The 27,129-nt window shown below is 41.6% G+C and overlaps 1 protein-coding gene across 9 annotated transcripts in view; it reads right to left on the bottom strand.

Moving 5' to 3' along the window:
- The window catches only part of ppfia4 (PTPRF interacting protein alpha 4), a 461,362-nt gene that overhangs the window by 103,201 nt on the left and 331,032 nt on the right, over positions 1-27,129 (bottom strand). For 8 of the 9 annotated variants that reach the window (XR_013548847.1, XM_078420653.1, XM_078420654.1 and 5 more), the window contains exons 4-5: positions 24,685-24,759; positions 3,471-3,587 (exon numbers count right to left, since the gene is read on the bottom strand). Coding sequence is in view for 8 of the 9 variants with exons in the window: in XM_078420653.1 (XP_078276779.1) it covers positions 3,471-3,587; positions 24,685-24,759 (192 nt within the window). In the remaining variant the exon portion in view is untranslated. The remainder of the gene's footprint in view (positions 1-3,470; positions 3,588-24,684; positions 24,760-27,129) is intronic. The other variant, XM_078420658.1, reaches the window with a different exon arrangement.

Here is a 27,129-nt window from a genome sequence, read left to right as displayed (position 1 = left end):
AAAACACTTGAACATATCAAAGATTAACCTCATTATTCCTGTGAAGTCAGCACATAGGGTTTCAGAAGCCTTGGGTCTTAGTGAATAGTAAATCAGCCCAGTTACAGGTGGAAATATGGTAAAAATCTATAAATATTTGAATATCCATACAATTATATCAATGTACTATCCACCCCCCCCCCCCACATATGAAACAAAATGCTCATAAATATGAGACTATAAAACACATAATATAGCTAAATAAATATGTGAATAGTGTAGAAATGTAATATAAATAACTAAACAGGAATGAATACAGACAATAAAAATATAGAGGAGAAAACTAAAGCAAATCTAACAGGTAAAATATATTATAGTTTGCTTCTAATGTAACATTTTGCAATGAGCACCTTCATAGATTACTTTTAATCTGATGAATGTAGTGCAAATTCTTCTGAGGATCAAATATTATTTTTAATATCAGTGCAAAACAGTATAAAATTATTTAAAACAAACTAACTCCTTAAACTCTTCAGCAATTGAAGCACTAAAGATTTTAAAATATTTAATGCATATCACTTCAGCATTTCACTGCAAATTAATAGGCCTTCGAGGCTCTGGAGACATTAATTATGTGGCCATCAGCACAATAGCAACACATACTCTTTACCCATGGAAGAATAACACTTAAATTTCCAGTGTCATCGATTAATAATTTCACTTTAAGTGTGTGTTCTGGAGTGAATTAAACTCATCGACTGTTAGTGGATTATAACCACATTGAAGCTTCACAGAGTGAAATGCCATCCTTATGATGTTCTAACATTTGTGAGCAATTGACCATCTTGATTTTAGCATTGCAGTGGTAAATTAACAATGCAAACAAGATTATATGAAAATATATTATATTGAACAACAGAAACTTAACAAATATACTACCTATTTATCAGCATCAAAAATGAGTGCAATATTTCTGCAGGATCATTTTCCAATGCTCAATAGATTCAGGATCAGTTCCTGTGGATTGGAGGATAGCTAATGTTATCCCACTTTTCAAGAAAGGAGCGAGAGAGAAAACAGGGACTTACAGACCAGTTAGCCTGACATCGGTGGTGGGGAAGATGCTGGAGTCAATTATTAAAGAGGTAATAACGGTGCATTTGGATAGCAGTAAAAGGATAAGTCCAAGGATTTATGAAAGGGAAATAATGCTTGACTAATCTTGTGGAATTTTTTGAGGATGTGACAAGTAAAATGGATGAAGGGGAGCCTGTGGATGTAGTGTATCTAGACTTTCAGAAAACCTTTGATAAGGTCCCACACGGGAGATTGGTGAGCAAAATTAGAGCACATGGTGGTAGAGTGTTGACATGGATAGAGAATTGGTTGGCAGACAGGAAGCAAAGAATAGGAGTAAACAGGTCCTTTTCAAAAGGGCAGGCAGTGGTGAGTGGAGTGCCGCAAGGCTCGGTGTTGGGGCCGCAACTATTCACCATATATATTAATGATTTGAATGAAGGAATTAGAGGTAACACTACCAAGTTTGCAGATGACTCAAAGCTGGGTGGCAGTGTGAACTGCAAAGAGGATGTTAGGAGGTTGCAGGGTGACCTGGACAGGTTGAGTGAGTGGGCAGATGCATGGCAGATGCAGTATAATGTAGAGAAATGTGAGGTTATCCACTTTGGCGGCAAAAACAAGGAGGCAGATTATTATCTCAATGGTGTCATGTTAGGTAAGGGGGAAGTTCAACGAGACCTAGGTGTCCTTGTACACCAGTCACTGAAAGTTGGCGTGCAGGTACAGCAGGCAGTGAAGAAAGCAAATGGCATGTTGGCCTTCATAACGAGAGGATTTCAGTATCGGAGTAAAGAGGTTCTTCTGCAGTTGTATAGGGCCCTGGTAAGACCACGTCTGGAGTATTGTGTACAGTTTTGATCTAATTTGAGGAAGGACATCCTAGTAATTGAGGCAGTGCAGCGTAGGTTCACGAGATTGATCCCTAGGATGGCGAGACTGTCATATGAGGAAAGATTGAAAAGACTAGGCTTGTATTCACTGGAGTTTAGAAGGATGAGAGGGGATCTTATAGAGACATATAAAATTATAAAAGGACTGGACAGGCTAGATGCAGGAAAAATGTTCCCAATGTTGGGGGAGTCCAGAACCAGGGACCACAGTCTTAGATTAAAGGGGAAGCCATTTAAAACTGAGGTGAGAAGGAACTTTTTCACCCAGAGTTGTGAATTTGTGGAATTCTCTGCCACAGATGGCAGTGGAGGTCAAATCACTGGATGGATTTAAGAGAGAGTTAGATAGAGTTCTAGGGGCTAGTGGAATCAAGGGATATGGGGAGAAGGCAGGCACGGGTTACTGATTGTGGATGATCAGCCATGATCACAATGAATGGCGGTGCTGGCTTGAAGGGCCGAATGGCCTCCTCCTGCACTTATTCTCTATGTTTCTATGTTTCTATGAATTAAGTAATCTATACACTTATTTGTAACAAACTTATCTTATCTGAACCTTTCCTCTCCATTACATCCAATAACTTGTGTAATTTTGAAGTATTTTGTTATTCAGACTTAAGTGTTCCTTTTTTTAAACATTGATATTCAGCACTTTAATTTGCTTTTCGTGACCTATTGCATAAGAAGAGCTCCATGAATCTCACAAACCAGCAGCATTCCAATATTGAAATTTGTTAATGCCTTGGGAAATTAATAGATAGACTGCTGCAGTCCATTTTTCTTGTCATAATAAGATGTAACTGACAGTATTAAACTTCATTTCCCACCTACATTGACTGAGGAGACAGATGGTTCAGTTCTGTTCTATTGGGGCTGATTTGGTACATTATTGCATTATGTACCATTCAAAAATAACTCCATGAACACATAAGGTAATTTTAATGAGCCATCTGTTTTTATTTCTGGTGTTGTTTGACCTACCAATTTAGTTTAGATAGGAACAACCTCACAAATGTCCAAGAGCTTGCAGTGTAGAAGGGAAATGAAGAATACTTTGCTGCAAAAGGAATTACCTAATATCCCTTTGAACTGAAGCCAGTCTGAAGGGCTTCGACCCGAAAAGTTACCTATTCATTCTATCCAGAGATGCTGATTGTCCCGCTGTGTTACTCCAGGATTTTGTGTTTATCCCTTTTACTTTTTCATTTCATTGAGTACTAGTTCCATCAAAGTGGGAGCTTACCCCCACCCCCACATCTCGTGCCCAGATCTCTCCTCATCAGTCTGAAGAAGGGTCTCGATCCGAAACGTCACTCCTGAATGCTGCCTGGCCTGCTGAGATACTCCAGCTTTTTGTGATACCTTCTCCCCACTACTCCATCAGTTTGAAGAAGGGTCCTGATCCAAAGTGTCATCTGCCCATTCCCTCCACAGATGTTGCAAAATGTAAGTACTTGTAAACTTGCTGAAAAGACGAGAATCGCATAATGCACCCAGGTTACTACGGCTGAAGTAAATTACCTTCCACGTTGTCTTCAGTGCAGCTTCTGGGCTCTCGGAGATTTGCAAATCTTCTGGACCCTCACCAGCGGCTGTTTTCCTGTGTGTGTGTGCGGTCTGTTGCCTCAGTACGGTCATCTATTAAAAATAACATGCAATGACAGCCTTACAACAGAACACAACCAGCAGTAAATCACAATGCAAATCTCAGATTGCACCACTTTCAGGCACAAAACTACAACGTGAGAAACCAACGACTCAGCTTTGGTAAAGATACAAGGGCTTTGGTAACTCGGGATCATCAGATCAGAATGATCGCCTGGACAAAGAGAATAAGCAGATACTGAGGGAGGGAGTACTTTTAGTATTGTTGTTCCAAGATCAGCAAAACATTAAATTGGGTCCAAATTATCTGCCTGACCCAGGGAAAGTGCTGGGAATCCAGCGGTAACTGTTGAAAGATAGTAAGATTCCCACTTCTTGGCATTCCGATGGTGCTACTTCCATCACCATCTCAATTCACCAGTTCACAAGTTATAGGAGTAGGATTAGGCCATTCAGTCCTTCGAGTCTACTCCGCCATTCAATCATGTCTGATCTCTGCCTCCCAATCCCATTTTCCTGCCTTCTCCCCATACCCCTTGACTCCCGTTCTAATCAAGAATTTGTCTATCTCTGCCTTAAAAATATCCACTGACTTGGCCTCCACCGCCCTTTATGGCAATGAGTTCCACAGTTCACATATCTGCTGATTACCACTTCAAGATCCAAGATGGCGATGGAGCATGGTGACTCTTTGCATGCCAGAAGAGGATCATCGATTGCAATTGTTCCAGTCTTTTAAATCTTTAAATTTCAGCAGATCCTTAATCCTTTTTCTGTGCACTGTGGACGGCTTGATTGTATTCATATGTAGTCTTTTCTTTGACTGGATAGCGCACAAACGAAAGCATTTTCACTGCACTTCGGTACATGTGAAAATAATAAACTAAACTACACTAAAGTTACAAAGATAAGTTACATATTACAAAGACTTTGGGGCAGCACAGTGGCGCAGCGGTAGAGTTGCTGCCTTACAGCGCCAGAGACCTGGGTTCGATCCCGACTATGGATGCTGTCTGTACAGAATTTGTACATTCACCTTGTGACCGCACAGGTTTTCCCCAGATGCTCCCGTTTCCTCCCACACTCCAAAGATGTGCAGGTTTGTAGATTAATTGGCTTTGAAAAAATTGTAAATTGTCCCTAGTGTGTCGGATAGTGCTAGTGTACCGGGTGATCGCTGGTTGGCGAGGACTCAGTGGGCCAAAGGGCCTGTTTCACGTTGTTTCGCTAAAGTCTAAAAGTCTATGAGATTGAGTTGAAGGAAAAGTACGAAGAAAGTAAAAGCTTTTGTACTTTCCTCTTTTTGTTCTAAAATCAATCAAACTTTTATTGATAGAAACCAAATACTCCTGTTCAACAATGGTCACTGGATGGTTCCTCCCAAATATGCACCCAACACTAACCATTACACTGACAGATGACTTTTCAACCCATGGGTGAACTTGTTATATATTGTGAAAAAATAACTTCCTACCAGAGACAAGAAAAGCTTGCATTTATGTTAAGGCCACAGGTTGTTCCAATTTCGCCCATCAACCATTTTCACAGTGTAATCACTGAAGTAATGTAGGAAAAACATTGCATGCACTATGTGATACTGGTACTGAGCAGTATCAGGTGATATATGACGATAAAAAATAAACACAACAAGAGTTCTAGTGTTGCGTCAACTTCACCACTTAAGAAAACCAATTTAGTTTTCATCCATCCATCCATCTGTCTGCCTCCTAGACTCTTCTCTCCACAGAGAGACAGAAGGGTAACAAACTGCTGTTCAGAATCATGTTAGGCAAGGAATTAGTACCCCAATCTCGGCCACAGTTGCAGTGCGGCATATTTTCAAACACATTACCGCGAACATAAAATATCTTGTCAGTGAATTATTGAATGCCAGAAAGCTATAACATCATTGGCAATGAAAGAAAATTGCTCTGTGCTTGTGATTGATGCAGATCTCAGAGTGAATTTGAATATTGAGGGAGCAGTTTCAAGAGCACAACTGTGATATCTTCTCATTTAAAAAGCCTCTTACGTCTTGAGTGAAGGATGTTTGTTTAAGGCAGGCAATTCTGGATTTAGTGTTGTCTAATGAACCAGATTTAAAAAGGGAACTCAAGGTAAAGGAACTGCTAGGAGGTAGTGATCATAACATGATAAGTTTTAATCTGCAATTTGAGAGGGAGAAGGTGAATTCAGAAATGCCAGTGTTGCAAGTGAACAAAGGGGACTAGGAAGGCATAAGAGAGGAGCTGGCCTAAGTCGACTGGAAAAGGATCCTAGCAGGAATGACGGTGGAACAGCAATGACAGGAATTTCTGGGCATAATCCAGAAAATGCAGGATCATTTCATTCCAAAGAGGAAGAAAGATTCTAAGGGGAGTGAGAGGCAACCGTGGCTGACAAGGGAAGTTAGAGATGGAATAAAACTAAAAGAAAAGATGTATAACATAGCAAAGAGTAGCGAGATGCCAGAGGATTAGGGAAACTCAAAGGACAACAGAAGGTAACAAAAAGGGCAATACGGGGTGAAAAGATGAAGTACAAGGGTAAGCTGACCAAGAATATAAAGGATAGTAAAAGCTTCTTTAGGTATGTTGAGAGAAAAAGATTAGTAAAGACAAATGTGGGTCCCTTGAAGGCAGAAACACGTGAAATTATTATGGGTAACAAGGAAATGGCAGAAGAGTTGAACAGGTACTTTGGTTCTGTCTTCACTAAGGAAGACACAAACAATCTCCCAGATGTACTAGAGGACAGAAGATCTAGGGAGACAGAGGAACTGAAAGAAATTCGCATCAGGCGAGAAATAGTATTGGGTAGACTGATGGGACTGAAGGTTGATAAATCCCCTGGGCCTGATGGTCTGCATCCCAGGGTACTCAAAGAGGTGGCTCTGGAAATTGTGGATGCATTGGTGATCATTTTCCAATGTTCTATAGATTCAGGATCAGTTCCTGTGGATTGGAAGGTAGCTAATGTTGTCCCACTTTTCAAGAAAAGAGCGAGAGAAAAAATGGGGAATTATAGACCAGTTAGCCTGACATCGGTGGTGTCAATTATTAAAGAAGTAATAGTGGTGCATTTGGATAGCTGTAAAAGGATTGGTCCAAGTCAGCATGGAATTATGAAGGGGAAATCCTGCTTGACTAATCTTCTGGAATTTTTTGAGGAGAGCCTGTGGATGTAGTGTATCTGGAGTTTCAGAAAGCCTTTGATAAGGTCCCACACAGGAGATTAGTGGGCAAAATTAGAGCACATCGTATTGAGGATAGGTTATTGACATGGTAGAGAATTGGTTGGCAGACAGGAAACAAAGAGTAGGAATAAACGGGTCCCTTTCAGAATGGCAGGCAGTGGCGAGTGGAGTGCCACAAGGCTCGGTTCCGGGGGCCACAACTATTTACAATATATATTAATGATTTAGATGATGGAATTAAAAGTAACACTAGCAAATTTTCAGATGACACAAAGCTGGGTGGCAGTGTGAACTGCTAGGAGGTTGCGGGGTGACCTGGGCAGGTTGAGTGGGTGGGTAGATGCATGGCAGATGCAGTGAAATATAAATATGAGGTTATCCACTTTGGCGGCAAGAACAAGGAGGCAGATTATTATCTCAATGGTGTCAGATTAGGAAAAAGGAAAGTGCAATGAGACCTGGTTGTCCTTGTACACCAGTCAATGAAAGTAAACATGCAGGTACAGCAGGCAATGAAGAAAGCTAATGGCATGTTGGCCTTCATAATGAGAGGATTTGAGTATAGGCGTAAGGGCGTCCTTCTGCAGTTGTACAGAGCCCTGGTGAGACCACATCTGGAGTATTGTGTGCAGTTTGGTCTCCTAATTTGAGAAAAGGACATCCTTGCTATTGAGGCAGTGCAGCGCAGGTTCACGAGGTTAATCCTTGGAATGGCTGGTCTGTCATATGAGGAAAGATTGGAAAGACTGGACTTGTATTCACTGGAATTTAGAAGGATGAGAGGGGATCTTATAGAAACGTATATAAAAGGACTGGACAAGCTAGATGCAGGAAAAATGTTCTCAATGTTGGGGGCCACAATCTAAGAATATAGGGGAGGCCCTTTAAAATTGAGATGCAAAAAACTTTTTCACCCAGAGAGTTGTGAATTTGTGGAATTCTCTGCCACAGAAGGCAGTAGATGCCAATTCAATTGATGGATTTAAAAAAGAGTTAGATAGAGCTCTAGGGGCCAGCAGAATCAAGGGATATGGGTAGAAGGCAGGCACGGGTGACTGATTGTGGATGACCAGCATTGATCACAATGATGCTGGCTTGAAGGGCCACATGGCCTCCTCGTGCACCTATTTTCCATGTTTCTATGTCTATGTTTCTATGTTTTCTCGATAACTGTAACACCTGGTGTATTTATGTATGGCTTGATTGTAATCGTGTATAGTATGATTTGAGTGGATAGTACACAAAGAAAATTTTGTACTGTATCACAGTAATAATAAATCACAGTCAATAATAAACTAATACCAAACTCGCAGAACAAAATTTCAAAGCAAAACAGCTCAGGTGACTCAACTTTGTGGTGGTATGAATCTGATACATCCTTTAGAGCAAGGGTTCCCAACCTGGGGTAAATTTATCCCCAGGTCATAAATTTCGCCCACCATTATTGTTATTTGAAATTAAAATAATAATGTTAAAAACAGCATTTTAAAATTTCCCCTTTGTCGGTTGCTTTATTATGGTAGAAGTGTAAACTCAAATTACTGAACAAAACAGGATGGGGGTAAATTTACTTTCGAAAAGTTACCAGGGGTAAACAGGACAAAAAAGGATGGGAACCCCTGCTTTAGAGGACTGGGGATTCTCAATTACAGGGTATATTCAAGGCTTATAAACATGTTTTATTGTTAAACTAAGACTATCAGAGAATATTATAGGAATATGAAAATTGGGCACAGGATCATCTGTGACTATTTTTACTATTATTTAGGCTTGAAGGACAGTAAGCCATTCTTCTTTATTTTTGTTTACTTGAATAGCATTTTTAAGTTGATTCTGAGTAATCAGTAGACAGATAGATCAGCTTATATTGCACCATTTGACATCGGTAAGAATACTGCATTGTCAGCAATATTCTACATATTTATAACCATTTCAACACTATCTTGCATTAAATAACATGTTTGCGACTGTAATTGCATTTTTTTAACCAAAGTGAATATGGTCAAAGTATTAATGCAAGGGAACTGCAGATGCTGGTGTACAAAAAAAGATACACAGTGCTGGGAGGGAATCACTAGGTCAGGCAACATCTCTGGAAAACATGGATAGGTGATGTTTCAGGTCGGGACCCTTCTTCAGACGGCCATACCCAAACCATCACCTACCTCTGTTGTTCAGAGATGCTGCATGACCCGCTGAGTTATTCCAACACTGTGCGTCTTTTTATGGTCAAAATCTTCTATTTAAGTATTTTGACAAAGATTCTATTCGGCTGAACATGGGTGAACATGAAAACTGTGATAATTAAAATCAATCGTGCCACATTATTTTAATTTTAGTTTACAAAAACATTTATCATCAGGATTAACAATTACCTATCTTAAAACTAAGGAAACATCTAGCTCATTACATTGAAGTGGGTTTTCCACAGTAAGAACACATTTAGCCTAATTAACGTCTGCAGTTTATTGTCAAGGTTATTGAAAGTGTGAATCGGGAACAACAGCTTCTCCTCATTGACCATCAATACAGATACACCTCAAAACTTCATGCTTGGACCCCTTCCCTACTCTCTTTACATGCTGACAATATAGATAAGCCAGCACACAGGAGAGAGACAGAGCCATCCAGTAGAGTGGTGCTAAAACATCTACTTCCCACTCAACGTCAACATGACCAAAGAATTATTCGTTGACTTCAGAAAGGGGAAGCTGAGAGACCACACACCAGCTTTCATTGGTCGGTCAATGGTGGAGAGAGTTAGCAGCTAGCGTTTAGTTCGAGAGGGCTACAATACAAAAACAGGGATGCAATGCTGAAGCTTTATAAGACGCTGGTCAGACCACATTTGGAGCATTGTGAGCAGTTTTGGGCCCCATATCTGAGGAAGGATGTGCTGGCATTGGAGAGGGTCCAGAGGAGGTTTTACAATCCCAGGAGTGATTGGGTTAATATATGATGAGAATTTGAAGGTACTGGCCCTCTACTCACTGGAGTTTAGAAGGATGAGGGGAGACCTCATTGAACCTACCAAATAGTGAAAGGCCTGGATAGAGTGGATGTGAAGAGGATGTTTCCACTAGCGGGAGAGTCTAGGACCGGAGGCTATAGCCTCAGAATAAAAGGACGTACCTTGAGAAAGGAGATGACGAGGAATTTATTTAGTCAGAAGGTGGTGAATCTATGGAATGAATTCATTGCAACAGACTGCTGTGGAGGTTGATTCAATGGATATTTTTAAGGTGGAGATTGACAGATTCTTGATTAGTAAGGGCGTTGGGATTATGGGGCGAAGGCAGGAGAATGGGATTGAAAGGGAAAGATAGATCAGCCATGATTGAATGGTGGAGTGGACTTAATGGGCAGAATGGCCTAATTCTGCTCTTACAACTTATGAACTTATGAAATCCCTGAGCATAACACCTTGGATGACTTGTCCTAAATCCAGTACATAAATGTAATCAGTATTAGTCCTCATTTCATACTGATGGTAAAATCTACAAATCATTAAATCATTTGGAAGTATTAATAAATATTAAATAGTTATACTCTAGAAAAATGAGCAAGACTACCTTTTAGGTAGTATCATACACTAGAAATCAGATATTTTTGTTTGATGTTGTATGATTCAAAATACAATCTAAAAAGTGAAATTATTTTTATCTCCTGAAATCTCATGCATTTCACGATTTCATTATTTCACTTGCAGACATAAATAGGGGTGTCATGCCAAAAATAAAATAAAGCATTTGTCCCTCTACTAAATTCGTCAAGTGCTATGAAGCAAAATAATATCCAATCGTTCTTTTGGTGTGATTTGAATGCATTCATATTTATTTTGTGACTGGCTTGGAACGATTCAATACTAGCAATAGACAATAGACAATAGACAATAGGTGCAGGAGGAGGCCATTCGGCCCTTCAAGCAACAGGCTCAGACCCAGTTTTGCAAGGATCAAATGTTACAGTCCATTAATTGTAGCTCGAATGAGCTTGACCAGAAACAACAAGAATACAATTGTTTAATTACTTTGGCATATTATCTTTTAACCACTTAACACATTGTACACACTTATTTGGTCTTATTGTTTTGTGTGGTAATGTATCAAAAATACAGCATCTTTGAGATGCTTTTAACTCACATGAGAATACCACAAAAACATTTTAATTATCGAAGACTAGGTAGGTAAGTCAAAGGTACATCGGCGAAACCAAACGCAGGCTCGGCGATCGCTTCGCTCAACACCTGCGCTCGGTCCGCGTTAACCAACCTGATCTCCCGGGGGACGAGCACTTCAACTCCCACTCCCAGTCTGACCTTTCTGTCAAGGGCCTCCTCCAGTGCCATAGTGAGGCCCACCGGAAATTGGAGGAACAGCACCTCATATTTCGCTTGGGCAGCTTGCAGCCCAGTGGTATGAACAACGACTTCTCCAACTTTAGATAGTTCCTCTGTCTGTCACTTCCCATCCCCCTTCCCAGTTCTCCCTCTATCTTCCTGTCTCCACCTATATCCTTCCTTTGTCCCGCCCCCCTGACATCAGTCTGAAGAAAGGTCTCGACCCGAAACGTCGCCCATTCCTTCTCTCCCGAGATGCTGCCTGACCTGCTGAGTTAGTCCAGCATTTTGTGAATAAATACCTTCGATTTGTACCAGCATCTGCAGTTATTTTCGTATAAGTAAAAGGTATGGTCAACAGATTATTGTTCCAGGTAGTTCTGCAGTCACATGATCAAGGTTACAAGGTCAGATTATTGTCACATGTACCAATTAAGGTACAGCGAAATTCGAATTATGGTTGTATTACAAAGAAACCTCTTACCCCAGAAAATCATCTTATAAAGACAATAGTGTCAATGGGGAAAGGAGGTGGGTACGGGTGAGATGGTTTTGGACTCACGGTAGCCAAGTTATTTTTTGCCGCAGTCACCCATTTACACCAATCCTATATTAATCTGGTTTTATTCCTCCCCATTCTCGTCAACCTCTCCAAATTCTTACTCGTTTATACATTGGGAGCAATTTGCAGCAGCCAACCTACCCAATGACACCCACATCCAGGAGGTGCAGGAGAACACCAGAGCTCCCGAGGAAACCCAACATGGTCAGAGGGAGAATGTGCAAACTTCATGCAGACATTGAATGTTAAAATGCGCAAGATGTACAAACCTTTGGTGGATTAACCAAAAACAAATTCCTCCAATTCTATTTTTAAACACTAAAACCAAATAAGATGATTGAAATTTCAGCCACAGCATGGATGCTTCCAACGCAGCAATGCTCCCAGTGTTAACACTGGGTGCAAGGAAGGGGATGTTGCATCTCCTTGCTGGACTACTAAACTGAGCTGATCAAAATCTACCCATTATTTGCACAGTCCTTTGGTACTTCGATGTTACTGTGAACATAAAGTGATTTTAACTTTCAGCACAACAGTTAAACAATTATAATTACAACTGGCAAGGTTCCTCTTTGCTGGCGAAGCGGGTGCTTCAGTTTCCTCCCACACTCTAAAGACGTAGAGGTTTGTAAGTTAATTGGCTTTGTAAAGCATAAATATAGTTTCTAGTGTGTGGGATAGAGCTAGTGTATGGGGCGATCGCTGGTCGGCGTGGTCACAGTGGTCCGAAGGGCCTGTTTCCGCACTGTATCTCTAAAGTCTAAAGGGTTCAGATAACCAGCCTTCCCTGCCTGAACCAAAGGTAACCATTTTTGATTCAAGGTTATTCACCTGCAATATTAACTGAGTTCTCCTCTATCCATTGATGTTACCTGAGTTTATAATTTGATTACACCAGCATTCCCTTGTGTTTTAATTTCTAACAATTATTGTGCTCTGCCCCTCAAAGATGCAACTTTTTTCTTCTACTGCTCTTATTCATCTTTCTTTTTTAACACTAAATAAACTGGATAACAAGCGTTTTCCCTAAAGAATAGACAATAGACAATAGGTGCAGGAGTAGGCCATTCAGCCCTTCGAGCCAGCACCGCCATTCAATGCGATCATGGCTGATCACTCTCAATCAGTACCCCGTTCCTGCCTTCTCCCCATACCCCCTCACTCTGCTATCCTTAAGAGCTCTATCCAGCTCTCTCTTGAAAGCATCCAACGAACTGGCCTCCACTGCCTTCTGAGGCAGAGAATTCCACACCTTCACCACTCTCTGACTGAAAAAGTTCTTCCTCATCTCCATTCTAAATGGCCTACCCCTTATTCTTAAACTGTGGCCCCTTGTTCGGGACTCCCCCAACATTGGGAACATGTTTCCTGCCTCTAATGTGTCCAATCCCCTAATTATCTTATATGTTTCAATAAGATCCCCCCTCATCCTTCTAAATTCCAGTGTATACAAGCCTAATTGCTCCAGCCTTTCAACATACGACAGTCCCGCCATTCCGGGAATTAACCTAGTGAACCTACGCTGCACGCCCTCAATAGCAAGAATATCCTTCCTCAAATTTGGAGACCAAAACTGCACACAGTACTCCAGGTGCGGTCTTACCAGGGCCCGGTAAAACTGTAGAAGGACCTCTTTGCTCCTATACTCAACTCCTCTTGTTATGAAGACCAACATTCCATTGGCTTTCTTCACTGCCTGCTGTACCTGCATGCTTCCTTTCAGTGACTGATGCACTAGGACACCCAGATCTCGTTGAACATCCCCTCTTCCTAACATGACACCATTCAGATAATAATCTGCCTTTCTATTCTTACTTCCAAAGTGAATAACCTCGCACTTATCTACATTAAACTGCATCTGCCATGTATCCGCCCACTCACACAACCTGTCCAAGTCACCCTGCAACCTCATAGCATCTTCCTCACAGTTCACACTACCCCCCAGCTTAGTATCATCTGCAAATTTGCTAATGGTACTTTTAATCCCTTCATCTAAGTCATTAATGTATATCGTAAATAGCTGGGGTCCCAGCACCGAACCTTGCGGTACCCCACTGGTCACTGCCTGCCATTCCGAAAGGGACCCATTTATCCCCATTCTTTGCTTTCTGTCTGTCAACCAATTTTCTATCCATGTCAGTACCCTACCCCCAATACCATGTGCTCTAATTTTGCCCACTAATCTCCAATGTGGGACCTTGTCGAAGGCTTTCTGAAAGTCGAGGTACACCACATCCACTGACTCTTCCTTGTCAATTTTCCTAGTTATATCCTCAAAAAATTCCAGTAGATTTGTCAAGCATGATTTCCCCTTCGTAAACCCATGCTGACTCGGAATGATCCTGTTACTGCTATCCAAATGCTCAGCAATTTCGTCTATTATAATTGACTCCAGCATCTTCCCCACCACTGATGTCAGACTAACTGGTCTATAATTACCCGTTTTCTCTCTCCCTCCTTTCTTAAAAAGTGGGATAACATTTGCTATCCTCCAATCCACAGGAACTGATCCTGAATCTATAGAACATTGAAAAATGATCTCTAATGCTTCCACTATTTCTAGAGCCACCTCCTTAAGTACCCTGGGATGCAGACCATCAGGCCCTGGGGATTTATCAGCCTTCAGTCCCATCAGTCTACTCAAAACCATTTCCTGCCTAATGTGGGTTTCCTTCATTTCCTCCATCACCCTAGGTTCTCCGGCCCCTAGAACATTTGGGAGATTGTGTATATCTTCCTCAGTGAAGACAGATCCAAAGTAACGGTTTAACTCGTCTGCCATTTCTTTGTTCCCCATAATAAATTCCCCTGCTTCTGTCTTCAAGGGACCCACATTTGCCTTGACTATTTTTTTCCTCTTCACGTACCTAAAAAAACTTTTGCTATCCTCCTTTATATTATTGGCTAGTTTACCCTCGTACCTCATCTTTTCTCCCCGTATTGCCTTTTTAGTTAACTTTTGTTGCTCTTTAAAAGAGTCCCAATCCTCTGTCTTCCCACTCTTCTTTGCTATGTTATACTTCCTCTCCTTAATTTTTATGCTGTCCTTGACTTCCCTTGTCAGCCACAGGTGTCTCTTACTCCCCTTAGAGTCTTTCCGCCTCTTTGGGATAAATTGATCCTGCAACCTCTGCATTATTCCTAGGAATACCTGCCATTACTGTTCTACCGTCTTCCCTGCTAGGGCCTCCTTCCAGTCAATTTTGGCCAGCTCCTGCCTCATGCCTCTGTAATCCCCTTTGCTATACTGTAATACTGACACTTCCGATTTTCCCTTCTGCCTTTCCATTTGCAGAGTAAAACTTATCATGTTGTGATCACTGCCTCCTAATGGCTCTTTTACCTCTAGTCCCCTTATCAGATCAGGATCATTACACAACACTAAATCCAGAATTGCCTTCTCCCTGGTAGGCTCCAGTACAAGCTGTTCTAAGAATCCATCTCGAAGGCACTCTACAAACTCTCTTTCCTGGGGTCCATTTCCAACCTGATTTTCCCAGTCTACCTGCATGTTGAAATCTCCCATAACCACCGTAGCATTACATTTGTGACACGCCAATTTTATCTCCTGATTCAACTTGCACCCTATGTCGAGGCTACTGTTTGGGGGCCTATAGATAACTCCCATTAGGGTATTTTTACCCTTACAATTCCTCATTTCTATCCATACTGATTCAACATCTCCTGATTCTATGTCACCCCTTGCAAGGGAATGAATATCATTCCTTACCAGCAGAGCAACCCCACCCCCTCTGCCCACCTGTCTGTCTTTTCTATACGTTGTGTACCCCTGAATATTCAGTTCCCAGCCCTGGTCCTCTTGTAGCCATGTCTCAGTGATCCCTACAACATCATACTTGCCCATGACTAACTGAGCCTCAAGCTCATCCACTTTATTTTTTTATACTACGCGCATTTAAGTACAACACTTTAACTTCTGTATTTACCTCCCCTCTCACATCGGTCACAAATGGCCCTGCCCTTAATCTCTTTTCCCCTCTAGAACTTCTGTTCCCATTCTTCCGAGAGTCTTCTGCAATATCTCCTGTATTCCCTTTAACCTCATCTTCATATCCCCAATTTGTTAACCCCTTCCCCCACTATCAACGGTTCATTTTACAGACTGATACTGGCATCACCTTTTTATTTCCATGGTTTCTGAAACAACTAAACCCAGATTGCTAGACAATGTAGCAATTGAAGATTTCAATTAATGTGCTATTAGTCCAACATTATAATGGCATCACTATTATACACATCACTCAGTGAAAAGTTCCCAAATTAGGTTAAAGTACTAAATCCCAGGATGTTTACAGGAAAAACGAATTCAGGCTACATACAGATCTCAAATCCCATTAAGATGCTAGATTGTAATTATCTAAATCTGAATTTAACTTTGCGATTGAAGTTATCCATGAACAATGCCATAGGGAATTAATTAGAATATTAGGAAGTCGAGCTCATTAATTTGAATGTTAGCGAGACTCATCAGAATATCTCAATCCTAACTCAATATTCAAGGGAGAGAGCTGCAATTTCAAAGCATCATAAATCCTCACCTTATTCGTGCACTTCCAATTCTCTTACAAATAGTACACAAAACCTTTCCTTGTCAACATGTTGGAATTGTTCCACAGTAATCATTGGCACCAATGCAAAATTATAAATACACCGATGATTCCTTGTTCCTAATAAGTTAATTAAATTTAGAAACAAAAAAAAATTGCATTGAAAACGAAAACAATCCTCTGAACCAATATAATCAATTAAATGCATTGTCTGCCAAATGACACAAAGGTAATAAAAATAGATGATGAATAATCCTATTGTTCACTCATTGGCTTTAAACTCAACCTGAATGTGATCACGATTTCATTCGGCAATACAAACTAAACCGCTACTGTGGAATTGTTCTGATGTTGTGGGACTGAAATGCATTTGCAGCAGCATCATCTACAATTATGGTCACAGGCCCTCCTTATCTCTGCAGAGATTTAAGGGCGGCACGGTGGCGCAGCGGTAGAGTTGCCGCCTTACAGCGAATGCAGCGCCGGAGACCCGGGTTCGATCTGAACAGCAGATGCTGTCTGTACGGCGTTTGTACGTTCTCCCTGTGACCGTGTGGGTTTTCTCCGAGATCGTCGGTTTTCTCCCACTCTCCAAAGACGTACAGGTTTGTAGGTTAATTGGCTTGGTATAAATGTAAATTGTACCTAGTGTGTGTTGGGTAGTGTTAATGTTCGGTGGTCGGTAAGGACTGGGTGGGCCGAAGGGTCTGTTTCTACGTGGACCCTAGTTTAGAGACTAAACTAAACTAAACTAAGATCACCAATCTAACACTGAAGCCCTGACCTGCAAATAATGCCCTCACAGAAGGCAGTCTGTCAGGTTGTTTGCTGACGACTTAGCCACGTCACTTGCAATACTGTGAAATGGACCTTGAAACAGCACTAAAAGCATTCATAAACATTTGAAGCATTGGCAACTGAACAAAGACCACCTGCAATTGTGGCTGCTCTATAATTATGACATATTACCAATTGCTTCAATATTAATCTTTGGTTCATTTGTGCCAAGACTTTAGTTTAGTTTATTGTCACCTGTACCGAGGTATAGTAAAAAGCTTTTGTTGCTGCTAATCAGTTAGCGGAAACACAACACATGAATGCAATCAAGGCATCCATTGTGTACAGATACATGATAAAGGGAATAACGTTTAGTGCAAGATAAAATCGAGTAAAATTTGATTAAAAATAGTCCGACGGTTTCCAATGAGGAAGATAAGAGCTCAGTTCCGCTCTCTTGTTGTTGATGGGATGGTTCAGTTGCCTGATAACAGCTGGGAAGAAACTGTCCCTGAACCTGGAGGTGTGCTTTTTCACACTTCTGTACATCTTGCCTGATGGGAGAGGGGAGGAGGGAGTGATCTGGGTGAGACTCATCATTGATTAGGTCCTCGTGGCCTTGCCAGGGCAGCGAGAAGTGTAAATGGATTCAATGGAAGGAAGGTTGGTTTGTGTGATGGTCTGGGCTGTGTCCACAATTCTCTGCAATTTCCTGTGGTCTTGGATGGAGCTGCTCCCAAATCAAGCAGCGATGAATCCGGATAAAACCTATTCTATTCTTTAATCCATGGCTCCGATTCAACCCTCAGGAAATGAAGCCTTTAACACTCTGTTGCTCTCACATACCAGGACTTTTCATCCAATTCCCCCTTTACTCACCTGATCTGCTTGCAGCTATGGCTCAGTTGGTAAACTGAGGGAGGCTGCTAGTTTAAACCCATTCCAAAAACTTGAATATATAACTTGAGGTTTAAAGGACGGCACGGTGGCGCAGTGGAAGAGTTGCTGCCATACAGCGCTTGCAGCGATGGAGAGCCGGAGACCCGGGTTCGATCCCGACTATGGGTGCTGTCTGTAGTGAGTTTACACGTTCGACCTGTGACCTGCGTGGATATTCTCCGAGATCTTCGGTTTCCTCCCACACTCCAAAGACGTACAGGTATATTGGGAGGTTAATTGGCTTAGTGTACATGTAAATTGTCTCTAGTGTGTGTAGAATAGTGTTAATTGCTGGTCGGTATGGACTCGGTGGGCTGAAGGGCCTGTTTCCGTGCTGTATCTCTAAACTAAACCAAAAACTAAATATCAAGATCGATCGTCTAGTGCATATTTAAGGGGATGCTGCATGGTGGGAGATCACATATTTTGGATGTGCCATTAGACAAAGGCTCCATCTCCCTCTCTCAGGTGGGTGTAAAAGAACCTTTACACTCATATTGTGGAAGTGTTGGCTTAGAATTCTCCTTCACTGAAAACAGATTTTCCAATCACATTTACATAGCTGAATGTGCAAAGTAGCTGCCACATCTCCTGCACTAATAAATGAACTATTCAAAAAATACTTAATTGGACGTAAAGCTCCTTGGAACAATGTGAAAGCAAACAAATATGTAAATGAAAATATATTTAGTTTAGAGATACAGCGCGGCAACAGGCCCTTCTGCCCACCGAGTCCGCACCGACCAGCGATTCCCACACAGTGGCACTACCCTTCAGACATTAGGGTCAATTTACATTTATACCAACCCAATTAACCTACTAAGTCTTTGGAGTGTGCGAGGAAACTGAAGATCTCGGAGAAAACCCACGCGGTCACGGGGGGAACATACAAATTGCGTACGGACAGCACCCGTAGTTGGGATCGAACTCAGGACTCTGGTGCTGCAAGTGCTGTAAGGCAGCAACTCTTGTTGCTACCAATGCCGCCACTGTCTTATTACTCGGTACTTCAACAAAAGCCTTTTGAAAGTTCAAATAAGCACCATCAACTGCATTGCCTTCATCAAACCCCACAAAAATAATCAATCGGGCAGCGCTGTGGCACTGCATGGAGTTTACATATTCTTGTGCGTGCATGGATTTCTCCCAAGCACTCCAGTTTCCTCCTATAGAGAGTCATAGAGTGATACAGTTTGGAAACAGGCCCTTCGGCCCAACTTGCCCATACTGGCCAACATGTCCCAGCTACACTAGTCCCACCTGCCTGCGCTTGGTCCATATCCCTCCAAACCTGTCCTATCCATGTACCTGTCTAACTGTTTCTTAAATGTTGGGATAGTCCCAGCCTCAACTACATCCTCTGGCAGCTCGTTCCATACACCCACCACCCTTTGTATGAAAAAGTTACCCCTCAGATTCCTATTAAATCTTTTTTCCTTCACCTTGAACCTATGTCCCCTGGTCCTCGATTCCCCTAGTCTGGGCAAGAGATTCTGTATATCTACCCGATCTATTCCTCTATGCTGATTATTATGTAAATTGGCAACTACATATTGCCCCTATAGTGGCTGACAGGTGGGAGAATTGAAAGGATGTTCATGCGCACATGTGAGGCAACAGGTTGCAGAGATAGGATTGTTCTGAGAACGAGCATAGACTTCTAGGTGAAAGGAAAGAGGTTTGTAAGGCGTTAAGTTGCTATGAAAATTTCCACGCTGGTTTTCTTTTTACAATCCATCCTTGTGAAAATGACTATCAATATTATGTTCAGCAAAAATCCACACTATTCAACTGAGGTCTGGCATGTAGTTGTTGAATTTATCTAGGATGAATGTCTGGGAGTAGCTGTGAGAGAAAAAAATAATAGTCATCTTGACAAGATTAGAAGATATAAGGTAAATAAAGGCTTATGTGGGACACAAACCCTGCCTGAATTGCCTATCCTGTTTTGTAAAACGGCTTAACCTCATGTCTCCATTAATAATAGTCTCAAAGTAGTCGTTATTAACGAATGTGAACGCATAAATATTCAGTGCAGGCATTTCAAGGGCATAAACTTGGCAAGAATGACCAGCTGACAATACAGGTTGGAAAATGTTTTAAACCTCATTTACATCTTCAGAAATACTTTGGGATTAAAGAATTTTAAGCCCTCTGTGAAGATGTGTGAGCGAGCTTTGTTCTTGACAGATCACATTGGGAAATAGGCTGCCTTTCAACGTTATATTGGCCATAGGAATTTCTGCAAGTGATAAATTAAATTGAAGGATTGTCTCCGAATATATATAAAGAAAGGATCTAAAAACCTAACGCACTGTAAGCACATCACCACTGAATGCCAATTCACAAATGGAACAGTTTATTTGGAAAATATAAAATTTTACTAGAGTACAAATGGGCAGACTTTACTTTGAGTTGTAATGTAATATTCAGATATCAGCGTTAGTTGTTTTCACATCACACGGTGTGATGTGTGCTGCTAGATCTTCACTAAATTACAGTGAGATAACTCTGGTTCTGCACCAATACAAAATATATTTTAGTTTTGTTTATTGGCACATGTACAGTGAAAAGCTTGTGTTGCGTGCTAACCAGTCAGCAGAAAGAATATACATGATAACAATCGAGCCATCCACAGTGTACATGATGAAGGGAATAACGTTGAGTGCAAGATAAAGTCCAGTAAAGTCCGTTTAATGATAGTCCAAGGCTCTCCAGTGAGGTAGATAGTAGCTCGGGAATGGCCTCTAGTTGTTGATCGGACAGTTCTGTTGTCTGATAACCACTGGGAAGAAACTGTTTCTGAATATGGAGGTGTGTGTTTTCCCACTTGTGTACCTCTTGTCTGATGGGAGGGGGGAGAAGAGGGAGTGACTGGGGTGAGACTCATCTTTAATTACGTTTGTGGCCTTGCCGAGGCAGCATGAAGTGTAAATGAGTCGATGGAAGATCATTGAGTTCTTAACTGCCATTTAAAATACCAGTCTCAAAGCAGCATCCCCAGAATAACTGCAGCCTGATGCAGTTACCATGATTACACCCACAATATTAATCATTTGCATTTATTTTTGATCAAAGCTATCACTCAATGATAAGGTAAATCCAAAGTCCACCTAGAACACTACAACCTCCAAATATATATACATATGTATATGTGCGTGTGTGTTTGCGTACGTGTGTTTGTATATATATATATATATATATATATATATATATATATATATATATATACACACACATATAACATATATACTGGACTTCTTTTCCTTTATGATATTGTTTAGAGATGACTATGTATACATATTCTGCTGCTGCAAGTAAGAATTTCATTGTTCTGTTTGGGACATAGGACAATAAAACACTGCTGACTTTTAACAAGAGAAATAAACAGGAAAACATCATATAGCTCTTCAACTTTGCTCTACCTTTCAATAAGAGCAGATCTGAGCCTCCTCAAACTTGCTTCACTTTACCTTAGGATCTGATCTAATCCTGTCCACAACTCCACTTTCCCTATTCCCTGACACCCAAGAATCGATCTCAATTATTAATCATCAGTATATTCAATAACTCAGTGACATTTCTGTCACAATTCCAAAGATTCAAAAACCTCAGCAAGGATATTCCTATTGGGTCCATCTTATGGGCAATCCTTTGCATTGGAACAATACCTCGGCATTTTGGATTCTCCATTGAGGACCCACATCGTCCCTGCATCTAACCTGTGAAACCCTCTCAGAATCTTGTATTTTAATATGGCCATCTCTCAATCTTCTAAACTCCAATTGATGATAGGCTCAACTGACTTAACTTTTCCTTGGAAGACAACTCGTTCATCTCAGAAATCAACCATATGAACTTTGGGTTCTGACCCAAAATGTCACCTAGTCGTCTTCTTCAGAGATGCTGCCTGACCTGCTGAGTTAGTCCAGCATTTTGTATCTATCTTCAGTTGTTGATGCATTTCCTCTTCCAATGACTGCAAGCCAAACGCTGCAGGAAAACAAAACTACCACAGGATTTTAATCAATGCAATTTTGAAACTACTTCAATTGAGAAAGCTGGCTTAACCATACAAATACAATTCTGGCTGACTTTTGTATTTGAAGAAACTGCAGATGCTGGTTTGAACCAAAGATAGACACAAAATGCTGGAGTAACTCAGCGGGACAGTCAGACTGAAGAAGGGTCTTGACTCGAAATGTCACCCATTCCTTCTCTCCACAGAATGGTATCGACCCGAAACGTCACCCATTCCTTCTCTCCAAAGAATGGTCTGGACCCGAAACGTCACCCATTCCTTGTCTCCAGAGATGCTGCCTGTCCCGCTGAGTTACTCCACCATTTTGTGTCTATCTTCTGGCTGACCTTTGTCAAGACAAAATAAAACAGACTCATGTTGTTACTTTTTGCAATGTGGGGCATCTATGATTTTGTTTGAAAGCATGGTTTTGAATTGTTTTTGTTCTTGATATCCTGCTAATTAGAAATATTTGCATAGGAATCATTGTTTTGCTGTTGCTTTTTTAAAATATCTGACACTTGGGACTGGACCAATTAAATGAGTCTGTTTAATTCCTTAAGGCCGGCGAACCACTCGTTAAATTTCATGTTGCACATCTATGTTCTACATCTTTGTCAGACTATGTTTTAGGAATGTGAAACCCGTTTTCATGCCAAATAACCAGTCAACATAAAATAAACCACTTCCTAAGAGGAGACGAAAATCTACCACCAAGTCAAAAAAGTAATGTTGCCTTGGAACAGTTAAACTGCTTTCTCCATTCCAATGGAATAAATCCACATTATTCGGTCAGATCCAAGCAATTCAACTCATGCTGCTTTTGGAAACCACTTTTTCAACCTCTTTGATGATGTTAATCCCAACCAAGTTGTGGGATTATTCCCCAACACTCATTCCTTGCAAACCACAAACTTCTGCCCTAACAATAGCTCATAATTTGATTTACACCATGATTAAAATAATAATTTCATAATATGCAATGGAATGCATAAAGCCACATGCTTAAAAGATGTAATCAATACCTTCATCTCACGCCAAAACAGTGAAGACTAATTCCTTACCTGAGCTGGTCAGATGTATCTGTTATACTTTGACAAAAATTAAATGGTGGCACAGCCATAGAGTTGCTGCCGTACGATGCCAGAGACCCGGGTTAGATCCTGTCTACGGGTGCTGCCTGTTTGGAGATCGTACGTTCTCCCTGTGACCGTGTGGGTTTTCTCTGGGTGCTCTGGCTTCATCCCACACTCCAAAGACGTGCAGGATTGTCGGTTAATTGTCTTCTGTAAAATGGCCCCTAGCATGTAGGATGTGAAACTGGGATAACATAGAACTAGTGCACGGGTGACCGTTGGTCAGTGTGGAATTGGTGGACAAAGTGCCTGTTTCCACGCTATATCTCTCAAACAAAATATCACTTAGGTTAACAGAGATCTAAAGAGACCATGTGATTGATGGTCGGCATGAACATAGTGGAGCGAAGGGCCTGTTCACATGCTGTATTTCTAAACTAAAGTAAAGTAAACTAATTCTTGATAGCTGAAGTGCATTAAGTTATCTTCCAATTTTGGTATCAAATTCTGAATCAGGGTGCCAATTTCATCCATCACAAGTCAGATAAAACTATAAACTGACAATTCAATGATACGCTGATCAACAAGCTAAGGTTCTGTCATCTGACACTGAGAAAGAATCCCTAATCTTGCCTCATCAGAGACCAACAAATTATCATCATCATTTAATCCTGAACCGTGCAGTGAGATTAATGTCAGAATGTCCATAGTAACTGTTCAGTGACAAAGACAAGCTATCAAAAAGCATTTATCACACTTCATGCCCCTCATATATCAGAGATAGTTATCATTTACTTCAAGGGAAAGACCAAATGCATTATTACAGCAAGAAAGGCTGTAACTATGGAGACCACTGCAAAAGCAAGGGAAATATATGTAATGAAAACCCATAAAGCTCTAATTTCAGCAGAAAAATAAAAATAACCATGCCGCAAAACATGTGGGCCCTGTGCAGCAGTTTATATGGTATGCCAGCTTAATGCCAGTTAACATTAATTCCAGGCTGATTAAATGTTGTTATAAATTGGAAAATAAGCAGTATTGGGAATGATGTACAATCCTGCCACGTATATCGTTTGCTGGATGGATAATTTTTGCTTGAAGCTCGTGCTTATTTATAAGTAAGGAGATGAGATCTCCTTTGGAGCCAACAGGGACAGTTTGACTCAATTCAGCCAAGCAGGGAAATAAACGCCTGCTGTTCGTACGAAGCACACGGTCAACCAGGTTTATATCATGAGAGTTTACAAGAATAAGAGTGGATCTATGCAAGGAAGATGTCTCCCGAGGCTGAATGTCCAGAGTGAGAGGTTAGATAGAATAAAGCATCAAGGCCCTACAAAAGGCAGCAACTTTACCTTTGGGCCACCGTACCGCCCCAATGGCAGCACAGTAAGCTCTAGTTGTTATTTAACAGGGGAGAATTTAATCCATTACTGCATAGCTGCATTATTTGAAAATAAAACAAATGCACGGAACGATGCTCAAAGCTAATATTATGACTGCTGGCTCCATTTGATAGAAAGAACAAGCGTTACACAGGTAAATTAGACAGTCAATCCAGATATTTCACGAATGCTCCGATGTAGAGTTAAATTCAGGTCAGTTTGTAATGACCGGTAACAAAGATTTTTGCAGAGATTTGGTCTTACCTCCTGGTTGGCTGAAGACAACTGTTCTTCCAGCGTTGATACCCTCTCAAGAGCAACACGGAGCCGCTCACGAACCTTGAGGAATTAAGAACATGAAATGCGTTGAAGCACTCTGTAGTTCATCACGTCAGGTAAAAGTAAGTAAATTGGACTTGTGGAAAGATTTGCGATTAAACCAAGCGCTCAGGAGCAACAGCATTAACTCAGAAATATCAGGACCCTACTTCATACCTACACTCCCAAACAACAGCACACTTTACCAAACTCACCTGAACACTGTGAGCAGCAATTTGAGTTCTTGGTTAACAACACATTCTTAGCATGCAGTCATTAACATGCACAAAGGTGGGAACAGCATTGTGTAAAAATATGGCTCGACTGGCAACTACAATGAGTGGCATTGTCCTATGAGGTCCACAACATAGAATAGATAGAGTACCCACTTTCACTCCCAGACTTAGTTGGTGATTCCTCAGAAGGCTTCCAGATTCTGAATAGTGCACCTGATACACATTTTTCACCACAACAGAGAACAAATATCGTCAGAGGAAAAGTGTGCTTGCTATAAGTCTGACCATGAATGAAAGTAGGAGAAACTCTATTTTCAACACTGCCAAAAATGTGAACATAGCTCTTAGAACTAAACCTGCTTGGAGTTTTATTCCTGCATCATGTAGTGTAACAAAGTGAATCTCAATCCAGTCACTGCACTGAATTTCGGGGTTAGGCAATTAAATCCACTGCAGATGACAGTATTTAGGACACTGCTCCCCAAATGTTGACTCTAGTATTTAAGTTGAAACTTGTGCCACAGCTAGGGTAGGTGAAAGACAGACAGAGAGAGAGGGTTGCATCTCCTGTGGGTGCGGGGGAATGTACCTGGGGAGGGGGTGGTTTGGGTAGGAAGGGATGATTTAACCAGGGAGTTGAAGGGGAACGGTCTCTGCAGAAAGCGGAAAGGGGTGGGAAGAATTGACTAGTGGTGGGAGTCACAAAAAGTTGGGGAAACTCAGCAGGTCAGGCAGCACCTCTGGAGAAAATGAATCGATGATGTTTCAGGTTTCTCCCCCACCCTGGTTGTCATACTAGTTTCACGGCCGTTCTGTTAAGTTTCACTGTCTGAATAACTTGGGATCACCTAGCCCTCAGCCAACGATGAACCATCGTGGGCTCCACCTTTCCATGATTAACGTTACTTCTTGCATATCTTTCATTCATTTGCTCAAAATCTCTCTATATCACCGTCTATATCTTTCATTTCCCTTTTCCCTGACTCTCAGTCTGAAGAAGGGTCTCAGCTGGAAATGTCACCTATTCTTTTTCTGCAGAGATGCTGCCTGACCCGCTGAGTTACCCCAGCTTCTTGTGTCTATTTTCACAGCTGAAGTGGAACATGATTACAAATGCCCACCCACTGCATGTCAATTCTTTCAATCTTGTGAAGTTATGCACAGAGCAGCTGGTGTCCCTGCCAACCCACTACACATTCCGAATAAAAGGACGTACGTTTAGAAAGGAGGTGAGGAGGAGTTTCTTCAGTCAGAGGGTGGTGAATCTGTGAATAGTCATTGCCACAGACAGCTGTGGAGCCCAAGTCAATGGATATTTCTAAGATGGCTTCTCGATTAGTAAGGGTGCCAAGGGTGATGGGGAGAAGGCAGGAGAATGGGGTTGAGGGGGAAAGATAGATCAGCCATGATTGAATGGCGGAGCAGACTCGATGGGTCGAATGGCCTGATTCTGCTCCTATGACATTAATTTGCGAACTTATTCCCTGCAGCTCCAGTCAGAAAGTGACCTGCTTGCCAGCAGTCCACGATGTAGCATCTGTGCCCAGCTGAGCAGAGCTTAGAACAACCTCCACCCTCTAATGCCTAGGTAGACACAAAATGTTGGAGTAACTCAGTGGGTCAGGCAGCATCTATGGAGAGAAGCAATGGGCGATGTTTCGTGTCGAGGCCCTTCTTCAGACTGATGTCAGGGGAGGGGCGGGACAGAGATAGAATAGTCGGAGACAGTAAAACTAGTGGGAGAAAAGGGGTGGGGAGGGGAGGGGAGGGGAGGAGATAGAGAGGGAAAGCAAAGGCTATCTGAAGTTAGAGGTCAATGTTCATACCGCTGGAGTGTAAACTACCCAAACAAAATATGAGGTGCTGTTCCTCCAATTTGTGCTGGGCTTCAATCTGACAATGGAGGAGGCCCAGGACAGAAAGGTCAGATTGGGAATGGGAGGGGGAATTGAAGTGCAGTGCCACTGGGAGATCAGGTAGGTTAAGACGGACTGAGCGGAGGAAACATGTTCCCAATGTTGGGGGCGACCAGAACCACGAAACGATCGCCGAGCCTGCGCTTGCTCTCGCCGATGTAGAGAAGTTGACACCTGGAACAGCAGATACAGTAGATGAGGTTGGAGGAGGTGCAAGTGAACATCAGCCTCAATAGACA

Source organism: Rhinoraja longicauda, chromosome 24 (genome assembly GCF_053455715.1).
Source record: "Rhinoraja longicauda isolate Sanriku21f chromosome 24, sRhiLon1.1, whole genome shotgun sequence".
Taxonomy (NCBI): domain Eukaryota; kingdom Metazoa; phylum Chordata; class Chondrichthyes; order Rajiformes; family Arhynchobatidae; genus Rhinoraja; species Rhinoraja longicauda.
Note: the sequence above shows the minus strand (reverse complement) of the source record. Positions and strands in the feature narration are given on the sequence as shown.